This window comes from Poecilia mexicana, unplaced genomic scaffold, assembly GCF_051168715.1.
Source record: "Poecilia mexicana isolate PSO_F unplaced genomic scaffold, ASM5116871v1 scaffold_16, whole genome shotgun sequence".
Lineage (NCBI taxonomy): Eukaryota > Metazoa > Chordata > Actinopteri > Cyprinodontiformes > Poeciliidae > Poecilia > Poecilia mexicana.
In genome coordinates, this window is record NW_028263385.1 from 13770035 (window position 1) to 13787700 (window position 17666).

Genomic DNA, 17666 nt, shown 5'->3' on the forward strand with positions numbered 1-17666 from the left:
AAAACCATAAAAGATCAACACGGGTCAGAGAATAAGAGGTAAAACAGAACAGAACACAAATTTAAAAAAAATCTATAAATTATACTAAAAACAAAAAAAAAGGAGTATAAAATCATCTTACACAACATAGGAGCTGCAGCAGAAAAGTCTTCATCGCCTCTCAGTATAGATGTTTTTGGAACCACTAATAGCATCTGTTCTATTGATCTGAGAATACAATGTGCTGCAAATGGGCACATCGGTGCAGACAAATAAAAAAAAAAAAATCATTTTAAAATGAATTCAGAAATGATCTGGAGTCCACTCAGGGGAAACCAGTAATGGCGCAATCAAATCAAACCAGTTTAATAAGCGAGATCATTACAGTAATTGAGGTGCAAGGTTAAAGAGCATGTATTTCTGTCTCCAGCTGTGGATCTCCTCAACTCCTCCAGCGGTATCAAATCCTGTTTGTTGCTTCTCTGATCAGTAAGTTGAGATTTGTGGCTCTAATGTCAAAAAAAAGTTACATAGTTAAGTCATAAGAATCCTTTTTGAATGCATTGTAGCTTTCAAATATTTGATAAACAACATTATAAACCTATGTTGATTCATGTTGGGCTTATAGCTAGGCCTAATTCTTTATTGGGGGAAATGTTTGGGCTGCAGCAGCAAAGTGTGTAATTGTTGCATCACTAATGTAATGTGTGATGCCTGGTGCGCCCACACAGGCAAACACATGAGGACGCATGTAAGCCATGCAGAGTGTTGAAGCATAAGTCGGTGCTGCTGACGGAAGCCCAAGAGTGATGTGGAGACAAGATTGTTCACATCAGCACGCTGCAGATTATTGATGGCTTCTGACTGTCTTTGGACATTTTCCATCCATCTCACATGATGGAGGAGCGGCGGGACTCTGTGAACTCAGGTGTTTCGAAGAATCCACACACACTGTTCGCATTAAAACAGATTGCCGTCCTCTCAGTTAACAGATTAATTGCAGCTGTTACAGGTTGAACATATGTGACCTCTCTGTACCGCGCAATCTCACAGTGAACATCGGCTACTTTAAAAGGCTTTAGTGTTCATAACTCTCTGTGTTGTTCTTCATGAAGAATATGAAAAGTTGATAAAAATGGAAGCTATTAAAGATTTTTCAGGGCGAGAGTTCAGTTCAGTCTTACAATGGAAAATGTTAAGTGCAGTGCAAAGTGTTCACCTTTTAATAACAGCATTGTTTTCTTTAATGTTCATTTTATTGTGAATAAAACCACAGACACAACCTTTACTCCATAGCAAGACATTTATTAAACTTAGAGCAAGTGTTTTCAACAAAAAAAGAAATCCGTATCCCACTCATTTCTCCCAGTTTTTTAAAATTATATGTCCTTTTTTTTCATAAAACATGTGAGACCCTTTTGATATCCTATAATAATTACAAATTCCTCTTAAAAAAAGCCTGACTTCTTTGAAAATATTACATGCTTAGTTAAGTGTTTGGTTAAAGAAAAAAAATGGGAGAGATGCAAAATGCATTTTAACTAAGGAACAAATTATGTTTGTGAGATGGAAATATTTTCAAAAACTTGAAAACAATTGCTTTATGGCATCTGTGAGGCAGAACTAAAGTGGGCAGGGGAGCAGAGTCTCTGGAAATGAAAGGTCAAAACTCAGAGGTGTGTGTCATTTCGGGGGGGTTGATAGTTTGGGACGAGGCAGGTGTTTCTTTCGCTGTCACAGCCTGCAGCTTGTTTCGTCCTTTTTCTCCGATTTTGTCCCGTACTGTTTTTTTTTCTGTGCCCGACTCACTTTCGGTTTGCATCCTTTCTCAATCCCAACCCCCATCCCTCAGCGCTCACTGGCTGCCGGGTTTGGCCTCTCTCTTTCTGACTCTGTGTGTGCCACGTATGTAACCTAAACTGGGGAACAGCCGAGCAGGACGGGGCTACGAGGAAACCTTTGCAGCAGCAGGACGTCAAACTCACAGGATTTGGTGTCTAATTTGGGTTAGCTGTTGCCACACCAGCCTGAGATGTTTCTTTAGCATGTTTTAAACTCGTCTTGTCTCCCACTTTTCCTTTTTTTTTTTTTTTTTTTTTTCTCTCCAGTTGCATTTTTCCTGGATGTGCCTCTCTGTTTCCATGTCAGTGTGCTGTGTAGCTGGCCGTCTCATATAAACACAGGCTCCTCCCTCACCCTGACTTAATGTCATTAACAGGTGGCTGTCAAAAATAGACACACACACACACACACACACACACACACACTGACAGTAGGGCGGTCACAGGCATGTTTTCACCCACGCTGGCAGAACCTTCAGCATGACAGCAGACCACCCTGCAGCACCTATCCTCCCTGATTTAAAATTTCAAACATGTATGGAGCACGAACAGGGTGCCTTTCAGACCGAACATGAGCTGCAAGCACAGTTGGTGGGCCAAAACAGCAGCGACACATCAGTAGTGCGAACCAACCAGGCTGCAGCTCCAACCCCAACTTACACCCACTTTCCATAACTCCTCTGTACCTCCCTCCCTTCACTTCCTCCCCCTCTCCCCCTTTCACTACCTCTCCCATCACCACTCTGCCCCTCTATTAGGTTTCAGGCGCCTCTTCCTCCTGAACTGAACAACACGCACCAAACAGGTCAGATTTATTCTTCTTTTCACTCACACGCCTTAGCCTGATGTCACTCTGCGGCGGCCACGCATCACACAGATGGCGGCGGAGAGAGAATTCCTGATTTTCACCACAAAATATGCACGTGTCTGCACAAGCTTGTCCTCTGCGCAACTTGCTGTAGAAGTAAATGTAGCAGAGCTGCAGCAAAACTAATCTTCAGCACTTTGAATGGGAGAAATGCCAGTTCCAAAGCGAGTATTTGTTTGCATCGCTTGCATTTGGAACAGCCTGGACGGTATCTGTGGTAACGTGATCGAGGTTTGTAACTCTACCTCCACTAACTTGGCTGTCAGTAGCTGTAGTCTAGAGATTCTCTATTACTGCTGGTGTTGAAAATGGGCTCTAATTGTTAAAGGTCTTTGCTTCTGCCTTGCTTACGTCCAACTGCAAACTTTTTGTTTAAACTCAAGTTTGTAGAATTGTGTCAAATATATGAAACATAAATAAATAAAACATAATTTAAGCCCCAAGTGGAAATAGTACAAATATGTTTACATTAGGAGGAAAACAATTTCTATATATATATATATATATATATATATATATATATATATATATATATATATATATATATATATATATATATATATATATATATATATTTTTTTTTTTTTAAGCGGAACATCTAATTTTTGTTTAATCAAATAAATCAAATATAATATAAATAAGCAAAAGCAAAACATTTGTATGGCAGCCGTACCCAGAATTTTACATATGCTTTTTTACAACCTTAAATCAGACTAAGCTTTTCCTGTTTTACCTCACTTTCTTCAAATATTGGGATGTTTTTTAAAAAAAAATAAAAAGTAAGATAATCATGCCTTAAACATTTTGGGAAAGAGATGTCATGGCTGTGTAAGCTTCTAATTAATTCACAATACCTGAGTTATAAAAGGCACACCTGTAGATGAATCGTCAGACAAAACATCAAACACAGTGACATCACGGAAAACTCAAAAGACAGCAGTAAACATATTAGGATATGATATTTGGAGCTCCACAGGTCCATTTCAGTATCCAGAAGCCTGAAGAAACCACATTCATCTGTTCAAACAATCACCATGGGAATGTCTAGTTGTCTCACTGCTCTGACAGGAGACATCGTCTGTGTCCCAGAGATTAAAGTGTTTGAGTTTGTAACGTACATGTCAAACTCAGAATAAAAGCTAAATCTTATAAAAAATGCTGTCTGCGACTAGTAAGAGTGCGTCATTGTCCAGTAGAACAAGTGCTGTACTAAAATAGGCTGAGTGGACTCTCAGAAGGGCCGAGGACATGTACCGACATGAAGACGCCGTTACCCCAAGCGCAACGTGAAAACCCAGTTCATAGTTTACCAATACACCCAAGGACAAAGACCTTAAGTTTTAGAAACAAGTCCTTTAGACGAAAACTTAACTTTTTGGACATAATGAACATTGCTGCATTTGGAGGAAAAAGTGGAGTCTGTAAACACCATCCATTCTGTAAATTATGAAGGTGGCAGTATAATACTGCAGAGGGAAGGTTGCTGCACTTCACAGAATCCACGAGAAAAGCTATACAGAAAATTACATAAATGCAAATAAAATTCCATCAAACTATTATAAGAAGCTCAGTCCAAGTTAAAGACAGTGGAAAACGTAATTTCTATTAAATAGTCAGAAAATCTATGTACACTTCTGACTGAAAAGTTATTTTAAAAATGCTTGTTTTGTTGTTGTTTAGCGTATGTCAATAATCCAAACGGGAAAAGTTTGATTAATGTGAAATAGTGGGGGGAAATATATTTTATCCTTTCATAATGTATGTTAATGTCTTGTTTAAGCTGTATGTCAAACTACAAATTGTAGACTGCTTCAAAAAAGCCATGTGCTTCTTTAGTAATAACAAAATAGCATTGTCTAAATGATTAAGAAATGAGATTTAAAAGAAAATCTGGGCTGATGTTTGTTGTCAGGTAGTTCAGATTTGTTCAGCTCCGACATCAAATTAAAATTTGATTAACATCAAATAAAAAAAAAAAAAAGATCCATTCTTTGATGAATGCAAACTGTATCTCAGTTTAAACCTGGTTCTGTTTTTTTTTTTTTTAGCGAAAGTATATATTTTTTTATACAAAAGCATTCCGTTTGATTTTCAATTTACACAGGTGCCCAACAGATTTGCAGGTTAGCGCTCAGTGACATGTTGATATTACTGTTTATGTACTTCAGAAATTCATTTTGTGGTTATTCAAGCTCTTATTGTTGTGAAAACCGCCTGTTATGACCAACGAGTCAGGCTTCAGAAGATGGTTGTCATGAAAATAATGATTAAAAAAATGATTTGAAGGTTTGTATATAAAAAAAAAAAAAAAATCCCTCACAATGTCTGCACTCAGATTTTTTATTATTTTTTTTTAAAATTTTGCATGTGACAGATCGTACTGTCATGATACTCCTGAATAACTGCACACGGAGGACTTTCGGTGAGAGGGTTCACGTGTTGTGTTGACTATTTAAAACCGCTGATGGTGTCATGGCAAAGCTCTGAATTAAGTGATCCAACAACTGCGAACGAGGCCTGCTGGTGCTGGCCCCCTGCCTCCTCTCGGCGCACTGCTGGACGACACAGCCGAGTTAATTACTGCAGCCCCCTCTCTGTCAGAGGGCTCAGGCTTAAATTATCACCTCTAATGCACCCCTGCACATGGCAGCAACACTCTTGTGGCCTGTTGTTTGCATTGTTAACCACATTCGCTCGTATTAAGAAACAACTTAATGCCGTGCCCTGCAGAAGTATTCACACCCTTGAACTTTTATAAGTTGCATCATGTGAATGCCACAGGCTTTAATGTTTTATAACTAAAGCGAAAGAAAGTGACTGGTTCAAAATCTGGAAAGTTATTCAAACTGAATCTTTATTGTTTGCTTTTGTGTATGATTTTGTTTATTGCTTTATTACACTACGCTCAATGAAGTCAAACTCAAACCACCTTGAACATACAGCACAGTCAAAGTTCAGACCTGAATCCATGTTAAGACGTGAAAACCGGTTTTCACACACGTTCTCCATCAAATCTAACTCAACTTGAACTACTTTACGAACCCTCTTTTTGTGCAAAGTTGGTAGAAAAACACACCAGAAGACTTGCAGCTGGAATCATAGCTATAGGTGATCCTACAAATTCATAACTCTGGAGGGCCGAATAAAAATGCATGCCACACTTGTCAGATTTTTACTTGTGAAAATACTTTTTAAAAAAATCCATGAACGCTGTAACTTCCTTTTTAGTTATTTTCTACGTTGTGTTTAAATATTACGCAAACTCAGTAAGATACAGACACGTTTATGTTACAGTGACAAAATGTGAAAAAGCTCTAGGTCAAGACCCTGTACGCTGGTTCTGGTGTTTTACATCTCGAAGACATTTGGAGCACAAAGCAGGTTGTGGGGTATTTGTAGCAACCCTTCATCCCCTCAGATCAAAGCGGATCTGTCTCTGAGCTGCAGACAGCGTACCTGTGCAGGGAGAAGCTCTGCTGGGGAAACAAAGATGGGTGGTCCCAGTCATCTCCATCTCTTCTCACCTTGACACGACGCAAACCCACCCTACTAGCTCCTCCACAGCCATTGTTTCTTCATCTGAAGCAGAATCTGCCTCCGAGAGGAACGCCATCTGCTTTATCTGCTGTTGGCTGAGAGCATGTCATATGGCTTTTAGGGAGGGAATATTATAGAGGCTGATAAAGCTGGTGGAAATTAAATATTATGCTGGTGATGAAAGGATTTTGCTCTGGTGAAGCATATGCTTGGCTGCTCTTTCATCTTTGTGTTTTATTTCTGTGTTTCAGAAGATTGGACAAAGAAAAAAAAAAACCCACGCAGACTGGCTCTCCTGGTCCTTCTGTGTTTCATCCCATCGTATTGTTACCTTAGCGCATCCGCCCCCAACATCACTGCAGATCTATTCATAGCTCCTCGTGTCTAATTTCAGCATCCAGCCCACTTTTTTTTAAATTTTTTTTTAACTAAATTTCTCACAGTTTTTTGCTCAATTCACTCATCCAGAAACGCACAGCTGTGTCACACAGCCATTACAGAGTTACAACCATCCGTCTCGCACCCACTTCATACCGAATCCCTCATTTGTTCCTCTCGTCTTTTTCCTGTGATCTCTGCTGCTCCTCGTCTCTGGCCAGCATGTGGTCCAACTTCTTTGTGCAGCAGGAAGAGGAGGGCCGCATGGGGGTCGCAGGGGGCGGTCAGGGCGGGGGTCTGGCCGGAATGAAGGGCTTTAGAGGAGGACAAAGAAGGACCAACAAGATGAGTGACAGCCAGGAGGGTAAGATCAAGCTGGTCTTTTTTGTGGCGATCGTTGGGGTGACCCTGACGGTGCTGGGCATGGGAACAGAGTTCTGGGTAGAGCTGGCCCAGCCGAAGAATTACAGCGGCAACCAGACCTGCCAGATGGCCCACTACGGCCTGTGGAAGGGCTGCATCCGCACCCTGTTGGTGGCCGACATCGACCCGGAGAGGACAAGCTGCGGCCCTGCTGAGCTACCTGGAGGTGAGATCAATGGCTGCTCCAAAAAAGCCCAGTCCGAAAAAGGGATAAATTACAGACGTTGCTACCAACACCTAAATAGCCTTTTCTTAGATTTTAGACTTAATTTTTTTGCAAGTTATCCAACATATTTCATTACAATTTGCTCTTTTTCTTTAGATTTCTGCCCTGCCTCCCTAGACAAAATGTATCTACGTCACCATATAGATAATGTGCATATTGAAACATTAAAGACATGGGAACCTATCCAGTAAAATTACACAGCTGTTGTGGTATGTATTTCATTTTTCCTATCTAATCAAAACAGCACTAAGATAAAATAATGATTTTTTTTTTCAGTCGAATCTGACTGAAGCTTTATTGCTAAGAATGAGCAAAAATGAAAAGAGTCTAGATAATAAAAGCTGATAGAAACATACACATGGGAGCAGAATATGAGGGTACAGCCATATTTTCTAGATTTTCATTTGGAATAAATTTTTCACAATTTTGCGCTACTTGGTGTTGGTCTATATTGATAAAATGTATCGATGTATGCTGCTGTCCAGGTATGAATATATTTACAAATCCCTGCATATAACCTGTCTTGTCCTGTTGTACATTAGGTGATAAAGACCACAGGTTTCTTGTTTTGACAGACAACCGTGTTTACTGTAGTGACGGCTCCTTTCCAATAGCGCTTTATGCAACTTGACCGTGGCTGGGTTCTCCGGAGATTATCTGCACAATGACCTATTTCTGTCTGAAAGGTTAGCTTAGACGTGGAGAGAGGCATTTACTGAAAGACCTCCTGGACTCACTGACATGCTCAGAGAATTTCTCAAGAGAAAAGCAAATATTTTCCTCACAGACATCAAAATGAAGGAGTGTGTGATCCTTCTCAGCCAGCACCAGGGAAAATTGACTGTAGGGTGACGGACAGAAGGCTTCGACCATTAGCCTCAGATTCAGGAGGAGCGGTGTTGCTTTCCTCTTGGCCACGGAGCAGAGAGGACCAGATCTTTGCCTGCCCAGAGCTGCTGAGGTTGTCAAGGCGGTTTGGTTGTCCAGTCCAAACGTGTCCTGTGGATCTCTAGAAGGCTTGTAGCTGTATTCCCTGAAATGTGTCTGCAGTCTTGGCACAAAGTTGAACTCTGTCGGGGGTGCTTCTTGTCCACAATCCTGTTAATGATCCACAATGCTTTTAAAAATATATTCTAGAGATTGCTGAGACAAAGGGAGAACTCTTTGGAAAGTGAGTGCCTTGCCGTATTTGCCCCAAAACTAACATATCTGCCTTACAGACATTTCCTAACAAAGTATTGGAAGTACGATGGGGTTGCTTTGCTGCTGGAGTGATACATTCTGGATAATCCAAACGGGTTGAGTTGTGGAGTACGACCTCGATTTGAACCGTGTGCTCCTCTGAATGGCTCAATGAAGGTTCAAAAGTGGCCTAATTAAAGTCTGGACTTCAATCCAGCTCATTGCCAGTATCTCAAATAGTTGGGAGCAACTAGGTTTTGCCACAGGGGTATGTTCTGGATCACTGGCTGTTTCTGGCCAGCAGGTCTGACTACAAGATGGTTTGTCGACGTGTGTGAGAAGCCAGCATGCTCCTGACAATCTCCTTCTCACATCCCTCCACAGTTGGCCCACGCTGCCTGTCACAGATGGCTGAGAGCTCATCACATTTGTAGAAAAACAACTGTTTTCACCATCCTCTGCCTTTTCCCTCTCGTATCAATGTTTACGCGCCTCTGGCTGCCGTCCCGGCCTGCTGATGTTGCGTCTGTCATCTTAAGACCAGCAATCCATCTTCGTTGCCCGCTGGACCGAGAAAGTGACGGCTCAATAATTACAGTCTCAGCAGGGGTTGCGAGAGGGAAAAAAAAAACAAGCTGACTGTGGAAGCGTAATGTGTGACAGAATCAGCGGGCTGATAAATGCCGGATCAGTTTCAGAGCTTGTATGTGGGCTAAAGCCATGTTTGTGTGTGGAGGAACTGTATGTGTAGTCATCTTGGACAACATCTTTTTTTTTTCGGTGGGCTAAAATCATCACTATGCGCCTGTGAAGCCAAGTGGAATCTGACTACTTCACAGTTTTTGTCTAAATATAGAGAGTGGGAGGGGGGGGGGAAGGAAGAGGGACAGACAGACAGACAGAGAGAGAGAGAGAGGGAGAGAGAGAGAGAGAGAGAGAGAGAGAGAGAGAGAGAGAGTGTCTAATGCAGTATTAACCAACCCCTCTGTGTTTTCTCTCCCTCCTGACTTATCCTCCTCCCTTCACCTCCTTCTCCATCTGTGGCTCTCCCCTATCCTTGCCTTCATTCACCACCCCTCCATCTGCCTGAAACGCACTCCTCCATATTCGCTTATATCCCATCCTTTGAACTCTTCTTCTTGTTTTCTTTCCCTCTGCCGCCACACGTCTCCTCGTCACAATACGCACCATTCTCTCAGTCTTCCTCTCTTTCTCCTCTGCTATTCATCCTAACGTTTTGCTGTCTCTCACTGTCTCTGGCTGCACCTTATGTGCAGTGGTATGAGACGTATGTGTGTGCGCACGCAGAGGTGTGTGTGTGTGTGTGTGTGTCTGTTTTTTTTTAAGCTCGACTCTTGGATATAAATAGGAATGATGCCTGGAAGGACAGAGTGCATGGATGCGTATAGTAGGCACATCAGAGGAGACCAGCAGCCATCCAGAGGAATGTGTGTGTGTGTGTGTGTGTGTGTGTGTGTGTGTGTGTGTGTGTGTGTGTGTGTGCGTGTGCGTGTGTGTCTTTGTCTTATCTTCTGTTTGTACCCACAGAATCCAACTGCACCTACTTCAAGTTCTTCACCTCTGGGGAGAACGCAGTCATATTCAAGAAGACGACAAACAGAAGTGAGACATGTTTACCCTCTTTACTCCACCGCTGTCTGACGAACACACACCGGTTACACCTACCGTCCAATAAAGATGCCCACTGTGGTGCTCACAGAACCGTTTGTGTTAGCCCATTAATTTCCACAGCCACCCATTTTCCAAAGTAAAGCTATACGCTATCAGACTGATTAATGTGTTTACCATCGCGCTCAGGGAGCCACTTGTTTCAGTGCAGTTTTCAGATTAGCTTGCTGACACTTAAATCTTGTCTCACACCGAGCGTTGGTCATCTTTATCAGCAGCTAAAGTTGTGTTGCTAATGCTTAAAACCCCACTTTTCAAGAAGCTGTCATCTTTAAAAGGTGTAGATAAGCCTTGTAGCTGAAATCAGATATTTTCATGAATTGTATAAACTTTTTTTTTAACTACATTAAATCACGCTCAACATTTCCTGTTAAAAGGTTTTTAGAGAAGCGTTTTTTTGTCCATCCAAATCAGAGGTCTATATTGGCGAACTGTGCCTTGAAACAGTTTTAGACAGCCCAGATTACCGTGCCGTTGCTTTCCAAATCTTCTGAACCTATAATTTGCAACAATTGCATCAAACTGAGGCGTGACAGTTTTATTTTTATAGCACACATCGAGCAAGAAGGCAATTCACAGTGTTTTACACGAGGCAACACCTCAAACACACTCCTTCCTCGTGTGACATCATGAGAAAATTAAAAGCCACCAATCACAATGTGAGGAAGAGAATTATTGTGGACCTCCACAAGTCTGGTTCATGCCTGAGCACCACTTCTAGATCCTTCACAGTATTTACAAAAATATTTGCATATTTTGTATTTGATTCCCATCACTTTAAAAAAACCCTTCAAACTCAGATTTTTACTTCTAAGATATCTGCTGTTAGAGTTATTCCTGAGACAAATAGAAAAACAATTAGCGAATGGTTTTGGGGGTTAAGTAAGTATCTCAACATCCATTATTCATACTGTTTTTCTGTACGACTTTTTCTCCTTCATTTTTCTAAGTTCATGGCAGTTTTGATACCGACGACTCATAACTACATCACACAACCTCACCTCAAAGAAAAACATTTTTGATAATGTATAGTAAGTTCAGATAATATTATTATACATACATGCTCAACTAATAGCGCTATTATTATGCTGGTAAGCCAACTGGACGTCACAGAAATGAATTAGATATGCACAATCTGTTGTGCTTGTGCTGAGAATTCATCAAAAAAAAAACATGCCAGGGGAAACTTAACACATGATGCACACGCATGTTCTCAGAGAAGAGAAAAAATATTCAAGTCCTTTCGAAAAAAAAAGTTTTAATCTTTAAAAGCAACAGAGATATCTTTGTGTTGCATCCAAACTGGGTGACGATTGGCTTGTAAAGTGACTCCTGGATGTGATGGAAGCAGGAACACGAGTTTTAGGTTTAATTTGTTGTAGAATATTCCATAATAATGAGCAAATATGCAAGAATGAAAGATGTCTAGATTTACAGAGTGGACCATGTGGTTGTTAATATTTTGTTAAACAGAAACTGGAGGCCATATTTGGAGAATCCTACTTTAAACTGAAAAGGTTTTTATGCAACTTTGCCTCCTAAATTTTCTGTCTTCTTCCCTTTACAGATTTGAACCTAGCAGCAGCCATCTTGGCTCTTTTGAGCCTGACCATGATGGTGATGGGCTCCATCTGTATCGCCATGTCGCTCAACAAAGGAGTGCCCTTCTTTCTCAAACCAGCATCCTTCTGTTTCATCCTATCAGGTGACAGTCAAGATTCCCATGAAGGCTTATATTGTTTACAGAGTTCGGCCCTTACATGCACCTTATTGTCTGTACGTGTACTTTATCTGCTGACAGGCTTTAGAACACCTTTTGAGGCTTTGGACACTTTTGCAGCCCCTTTCTTCTGATAAGCCTAAATAAAATGGGTGGAAAATGTTACTTTCTGAAGTCACCCAGTTAGTGAATGTCACCAGGCTGTTCTCAATCTATTCTTAGTATAAATACAACAGAAAACATCAACGAACAGGACTAAATCTAAGTTATAGTGTGTGGCAATTACGCACTGCTTTGTGTTAGTTCAACACATAAATTACCAACAAAGTGCGATGAAGTCTGACTCAAAATGTGATAATCAAGGTGGCATAAACACCTTTGGAAGGCACAGTTTATTTTAGGCTGCAACCTTCACCTAATCCCCGTTTATCATGTGTTCCAACTTGTGCAGGTGTTCTGGTTCTCCTGTCGGTGCTGATTTTCCACCAGTCTGTACTGGCGCTGCTGTCCAGTGACCACTCCATACCTCTTCACCATGAGCTGTCTTGGTCTGTCGCCTGCGTCGGCTCAGCCGGAGCCATCCTCATCGTTGGAGGCGTCCTGTTCATCTTCCTCGCTCTCCCTTTTAGTCCCTGGCAAAAATGCTTTCCACACAAGGATAGCACCACCTAGCCCTTAAAATATGAATACTGCAAACGATATCCTCAGTATTTTATTTTTTTTTTTTTGAGGAAGCGAACACCAAATTCCAACAGCTGTGACTTTAAGCTTGCATTTTGGTCTGTAGCTTGCCATAAAAGACACACTAGGTCTTAACTGAATTTGAGAAGAGGAATGAATGACACATAAAACACAGGAAGGCCTCTAGACTTAGGATTTTACAGTAAACTTTGTTATGTCAGTAATGTGTAGCGATGAAGATGAAACGACTCTTTTAGAATTAAAGCCGAATCACAAATAAACCAATATGTCTTTGCATGCCAAGAGCTGTAAAACTGCAAATAAATATTCTATTTTTACTAATATGCTTTTCTGTTTTCTTTGTTTTGAGGTTTGTTTATATTTACCACCGCCGTTATCAGTACAGAAACAGAAAATAAACCATAGATCTAAATGATGAAATTATGAAGTTATGTTAGTTCATGACAATCATAACTTTTCTGTGATTTTCAAGACACTAGCCATAATGTGAAATGCCAAAATCAGTTGGCTTTGTTGTTGATCTTTGGATGTTGTACAGACTTTTCCCTCCCGAGAGCCACCAGGCACAAAGTTTGACAAAACAAACAAAAAGCTTTTCAAATTTTATGCAAAATGCAATAAACAACACTGCTCATACATAGATTAAGAACTTCCTTATTTATTCCTACTTAAAAGACCCATAATTCCTTAGATCGAAGGTTAAAACACTGTAACTGCTATTTGAAGGAAACAGCTTATGAATCTGATAAGGGGTTCAGAAAAGTCTCAAAATAATGTGAAATCAGGCCACTGTCTTTAAAACTGCAAGTGGACAACATTCAGGAGAACTGCTTACAGGTACAGTTGTTCACCTCAAAAGCAGATCACAAGATTTAAAAATATGTCTCCAAAAGCCCTAAAATGTGAACAAAGGACCTCCAGCAGGCTATCGTTTTTGTTGACATGAAAATGCACATTTCTGCGATTAGAAAGAGACTACGCAAGTCTAACTTTGATGAAAGGTGAGCAAAACAAGAAAAAAAGGGATGAACGTAGACCAAGACCAGGATTACTGGAATTATGTTGTTTCGGCAAAAGTATAAAAAGTTGTATAATTTGGACTCCAAAATAGAGTCTATGTTTGGCATAAACTATAAACAAAAACTCTCAAGAGTTTTTAAGTCTCAAAGTCTTGGGATCCTTTGCTGCAGCAGGAGTTGACATCTTACTGTCAAAGAATGAATGACTGGTCAATTCATACAGGTTTGACAGTACATTTTTAAACAATGATACTGTATGCTGTCATGCATTGTTCTGATAATGCAAGACAGTATCAGAACATACTGATACTGACAGTATCAGAACATACTGATACTGTCAGTATCAGTATGTTATATAAGTTTTATAAGGATTTAAGTTTCGTCAGTCATCATCGTGTATAAATCTTTGGCCTCTCTGCCATTCCACTTCTACTCGCAAGACGTCAGATCAACATTTACCAAAATATGAATTGAAGATTCAATTATTATCTTACAACTATATGCATTTAGTTTCTTCAAATACAAGAGTTTACATGCAATTCCTTAATGACTGCTAGCACTTCCTTTCAATAGTAAGACCTGGGTCAAATATTTTGGTTTTACTTCTGCAAGCTTTTCACAATGGTTTGCTGGACCTTTGGCCTATTTTTCCAGACAGAACAGACGCAGCCTGTCTGGCTCACACACACCTTTTCAGATCTGCCCACAAGTTTTCTCTGGTGCTGCCGATTGCCACTCCAAAATATTAACTTTGTCATTCTTAAGACAACATAACTAACTTGGCAGTGTGCTTTGGGTCATTTTCCTTATATCCAGTTGTGCCTAAGGTTTTACTTCCTGGATGTTGTCCTGATAAGTTGTTGAAATATCTCCATATAGTGTTATTTTCTCGTGATCCCGTCTATTTTGCGAAGGGCACCAGTTCCTCCTGTAGCAAAACACCAGCACAAAAACAAACTGCCATTCCCATGCTTCACAGTTGGGATGACTTTTTGAGACTTTTCCTCATTTTCATCCAAAAATAAAAATTGTCATAATGGTCAAGCACTCCAGTTTTAGCTTCGTCACAAATTAGAACATGTCTCTAGACAATATGTATTTGTACCTGTGAGCATTTAAAATCTGTAATTGGGCTCTCTGTGTGGTTTTTCCAAGTAGTGGCGTTTCCCATGATGCGTGACCTTTGAGTGCGCCGTCGATTCAGGACTGGTGTTTTGAGTTAAACAACTTCTTCATGCAGAAGAATAACTTTCTGAATGGGTTTGTGCAACAAATCAAACTGAATGGTGTCCTGTCTTTTGTTTGTGCTTTATGATTGTTCAGCGATTCTCTTAATGAATGCATAACTTTGTTTGCCATGTTGAAAAAAATGCTTGTTTTGCATCTTTTTATCCTGAGAAGCAGCTACTATCATGTTCTTGAATTTTACACTGCACTGCACTCTGTTTATTGTTGTCATGTATATAGCATCTGCTTTGGTCAAAATTAAAACTATATAACATGAAGCAAATGCCTCCCTTTGTTTAGGCATGGTATTCTGACTGCTCTACTGTCTGACATCCACCCATTCCCACCACAACTCTGTGTGACGGATAACCTCTCAGCTAAATGTCCCCATTCCCCAGAAACAAAAAACAAACAAAAAAAAAACACTCCTCTATAATTAGTCCAGAGCTCATTGCAATGTATTTCACTGCAGAGGTTTGGGAAACCTTATCCTTGAATTTCAACCTCATGCCTGGCCCTCTGGCTTGTGCTCATACCTCTCCAACCCTGACCTCGATGCGTCACTTTCCCCAGAGGTCTTCGGGAGAGGCCGGCGGGCGCCCTCCTCGCCTCACCTATCCGCCAGGACGGCGGACGTTTTTACGCCACACGCGGACAACTGACCGGCCAGCTCCGGAGCACTTCAATAAGCACTCATGCATCCAGACTCACTGGAGAGCAGACGGCATCCAGACAAGCTCACCTGAGCCGTACTCGCATGCGTTTAGCTCCAAGCAGGCGGAAACATGAATCTACATGACACACTATCCTGCTTGTATATACAGCCATTAATAGCTCCACTCTGACTATGTGAAATGTGGTGCAGGGGCTTCGGCTGCTTGTTTACAAATAGAAACAAATTTGAATTCTTGAAGCAGAACCAACAAATTAAAGATGGAAATAATCGAAAAATAAGCTGTTGTTGATCATTTCTAAAAGGAGAAAGAGTTAGTGTCCGTCTATTAGATTTAACATTTTATCCCAGTCCTCCATTTCCTCATTGAGGTCGGTCTGGAGAAGGTTTGGTAATAGCAGGCAAACTAATCCTCAAAATCCAGGAAAACTTCTTGGACTTTTAGGATGCTTGTCTAAGATATCACACTGCTTCTTCCCTCCAGCTACTGTAAGATGAGCCATCTCTCAGTCTCTTGCCAGTCACTATTCCACTGCGGTCAGAATACACCGGCAGAGCAGACCTTGAGAGCAGCTTCTAATTGTTCATGCAAAAGTATGCATAAAATACCAGATGGCTCCATCTGAAAACAAAAAGTAAGAGTCACACCAAAGGACACTGGGATAACTTTCTGTTGATTCTCTCGCTATGCGTCTCTGCTAACTACCACCCATCTGGCACTATCTACGTATTTGCACACTTAAAGAGCCGCAGGTTTGACAGGGAAGGCCAAAGTCACTCCACACAAAAGATTAGACCTTGAGCTGGAGTATATGAAGCACTTATGTCGCAACTCTTTTGCAAAAACATCAACTCAGTTTGTAAAAGTCAAGTTGTAAAATACAAGATTTATGTGTTTCCCATGCAGTGGCTTCCAAAAGTATTCGCGCACTTGAATTTTTCCAAGTTGTCGCGTTACCACCTCTGACTTCATTCTGTTTCACTGGGATTTTAAAGTGATACACTAACACAAAGCAGTGCATTATTGAGAAGTTTAAAGAAATGTTATGGTCTTCAACAGTTTTTTTAGAATGAAAACTGAAAAGGTGTGGTCTGCATTTGCATCTACCCTCACATGCCTCCTCTTTTTAGTAAATAGAGTTCACACAGGTGTAATTTAATTTCAGTATAAATCCAGATGTTTTGTGAAACCCTCAGAGGTGTGTTGAAGAGCATCAGTGAACAAATAATGCAACAAAAGCCGAGACACGCAGCAGACAAGTTGGAGGACATTATAATGAAACTTTCTTTCAAACATGCCAGTTGGTAACATGGTAACACTGACCCTACGGCGGCTCATGAGGAGAGCAGCATTATGCTGTGGGAATGAAGTGGTAGAGGTACGAGGACATCTGAACCAAAGCGGGTTTGGTTCTTTGGATACCAAGGGAACGTCTATCTCCTGAAGTTGAGGAGATAGACGGTGGTTCACAAGGAAGCTAGAATTTGCCAGACCAAGTGACCAGGTTAGCTACAAGTAGCAACACAAGCTTTCTTTGTCCAAATTGAAGCATTTAAATATTAAAAGAAAATGTTTACAAAAACAAGGCGATTGATTTAAAACCATCTAAACCATCAGAAATTCACTCCTTATTTGATTTTGAGTTCTGAGTGGAGAAAAAACACCTTTTACAAATGAAGGTGGAAATTAAAGTTCAGTTTTCAAACTGGACACTCAGAAATTATGAGCAGAAAGTATAAACTGAACACATCCCAATACATCAGTCATTGTCATTTCTTTTTTAAATAAATCCTTGATTGTTATCCTTGTTCTCTGTATAGTCATATTTGATATTATTTCAAACTGAAGTGTTTCTGATCCTTCAATTATCTCCAAAACCAGACCTAGTTTTCAGAAAGTTAAATTTCATCTGGTGATGGCTGGTAAGACTGGCACCTGTTTTTGAAGACACTGGTGATATTGAATCATCACATATAAAAAAATCTGTCATTATAAAAAGGTTTAAAACACTGATCAAGTTAGAATATTTTATTCTCTCTGCAACAATATCTAAAGCCCTCTACCCTAAGATTGATTAAAAAACAACATCTAAGGCTAAAATAGTAACTCTGATAAAAAGCAAAACAAAAAAACTGTATTTGTTGAAATTTTCAAATACTGATTGGATGTAAAATGATGGAACAATAAAATCTGAAAGTGCA

General features: G+C 40.4%; 1 protein-coding gene across 2 annotated transcripts; it reads left to right on the top strand.

Moving 5' to 3' along the window:
• The first annotated feature begins 1503 nt into the window (after positions 1 to 1503).
• Positions 1504 to 12868, top strand: cacng6b (calcium voltage-gated channel auxiliary subunit gamma 6b). 2 transcript variants are annotated; one of them, XM_014984900.2, is made up of 5 exons: positions 1504 to 2625; positions 6480 to 7192; positions 9983 to 10057; positions 11691 to 11828; positions 12295 to 12868. In XM_014984900.2, the coding sequence occupies exons 2-5, from the start codon at positions 6826 to 6828 to the stop codon at positions 12513 to 12515; spliced, it is 801 nt and encodes a 266-aa protein (XP_014840386.1). In that variant the 5' UTR covers positions 1504 to 2625; positions 6480 to 6825; the 3' UTR covers positions 12516 to 12868. The 2 variants fall into 2 exon arrangements, with proteins under 2 accessions (XP_014840386.1, XP_014840385.1); XM_014984899.2 differs by having other exon boundaries at positions 2568 to 2625; positions 6477 to 7192.
• The last annotated feature ends 4798 nt before the right edge of the window (positions 12869 to 17666 follow it).

Excerpts from the sequence above, each read along its gene's own strand:
- cacng6b (XM_014984900.2), top strand. The coding sequence starts at position 6,826 with ATGTGGTCCAACTTCTTTGTGCAGCAGGAAGAGGAGGGCCGCATGGGG. Across the intron at positions 7,193-9,982 it reads CCCTGCTGAGCTACCTGGAG|AATCCAACTGCACCTACTTC; the intron begins GTGAGATCAATG and ends TTGTACCCACAG. Across the intron at positions 11,829-12,294 it reads CTTCTGTTTCATCCTATCAG|GTGTTCTGGTTCTCCTGTCG; the intron begins GTGACAGTCAAG and ends CAACTTGTGCAG.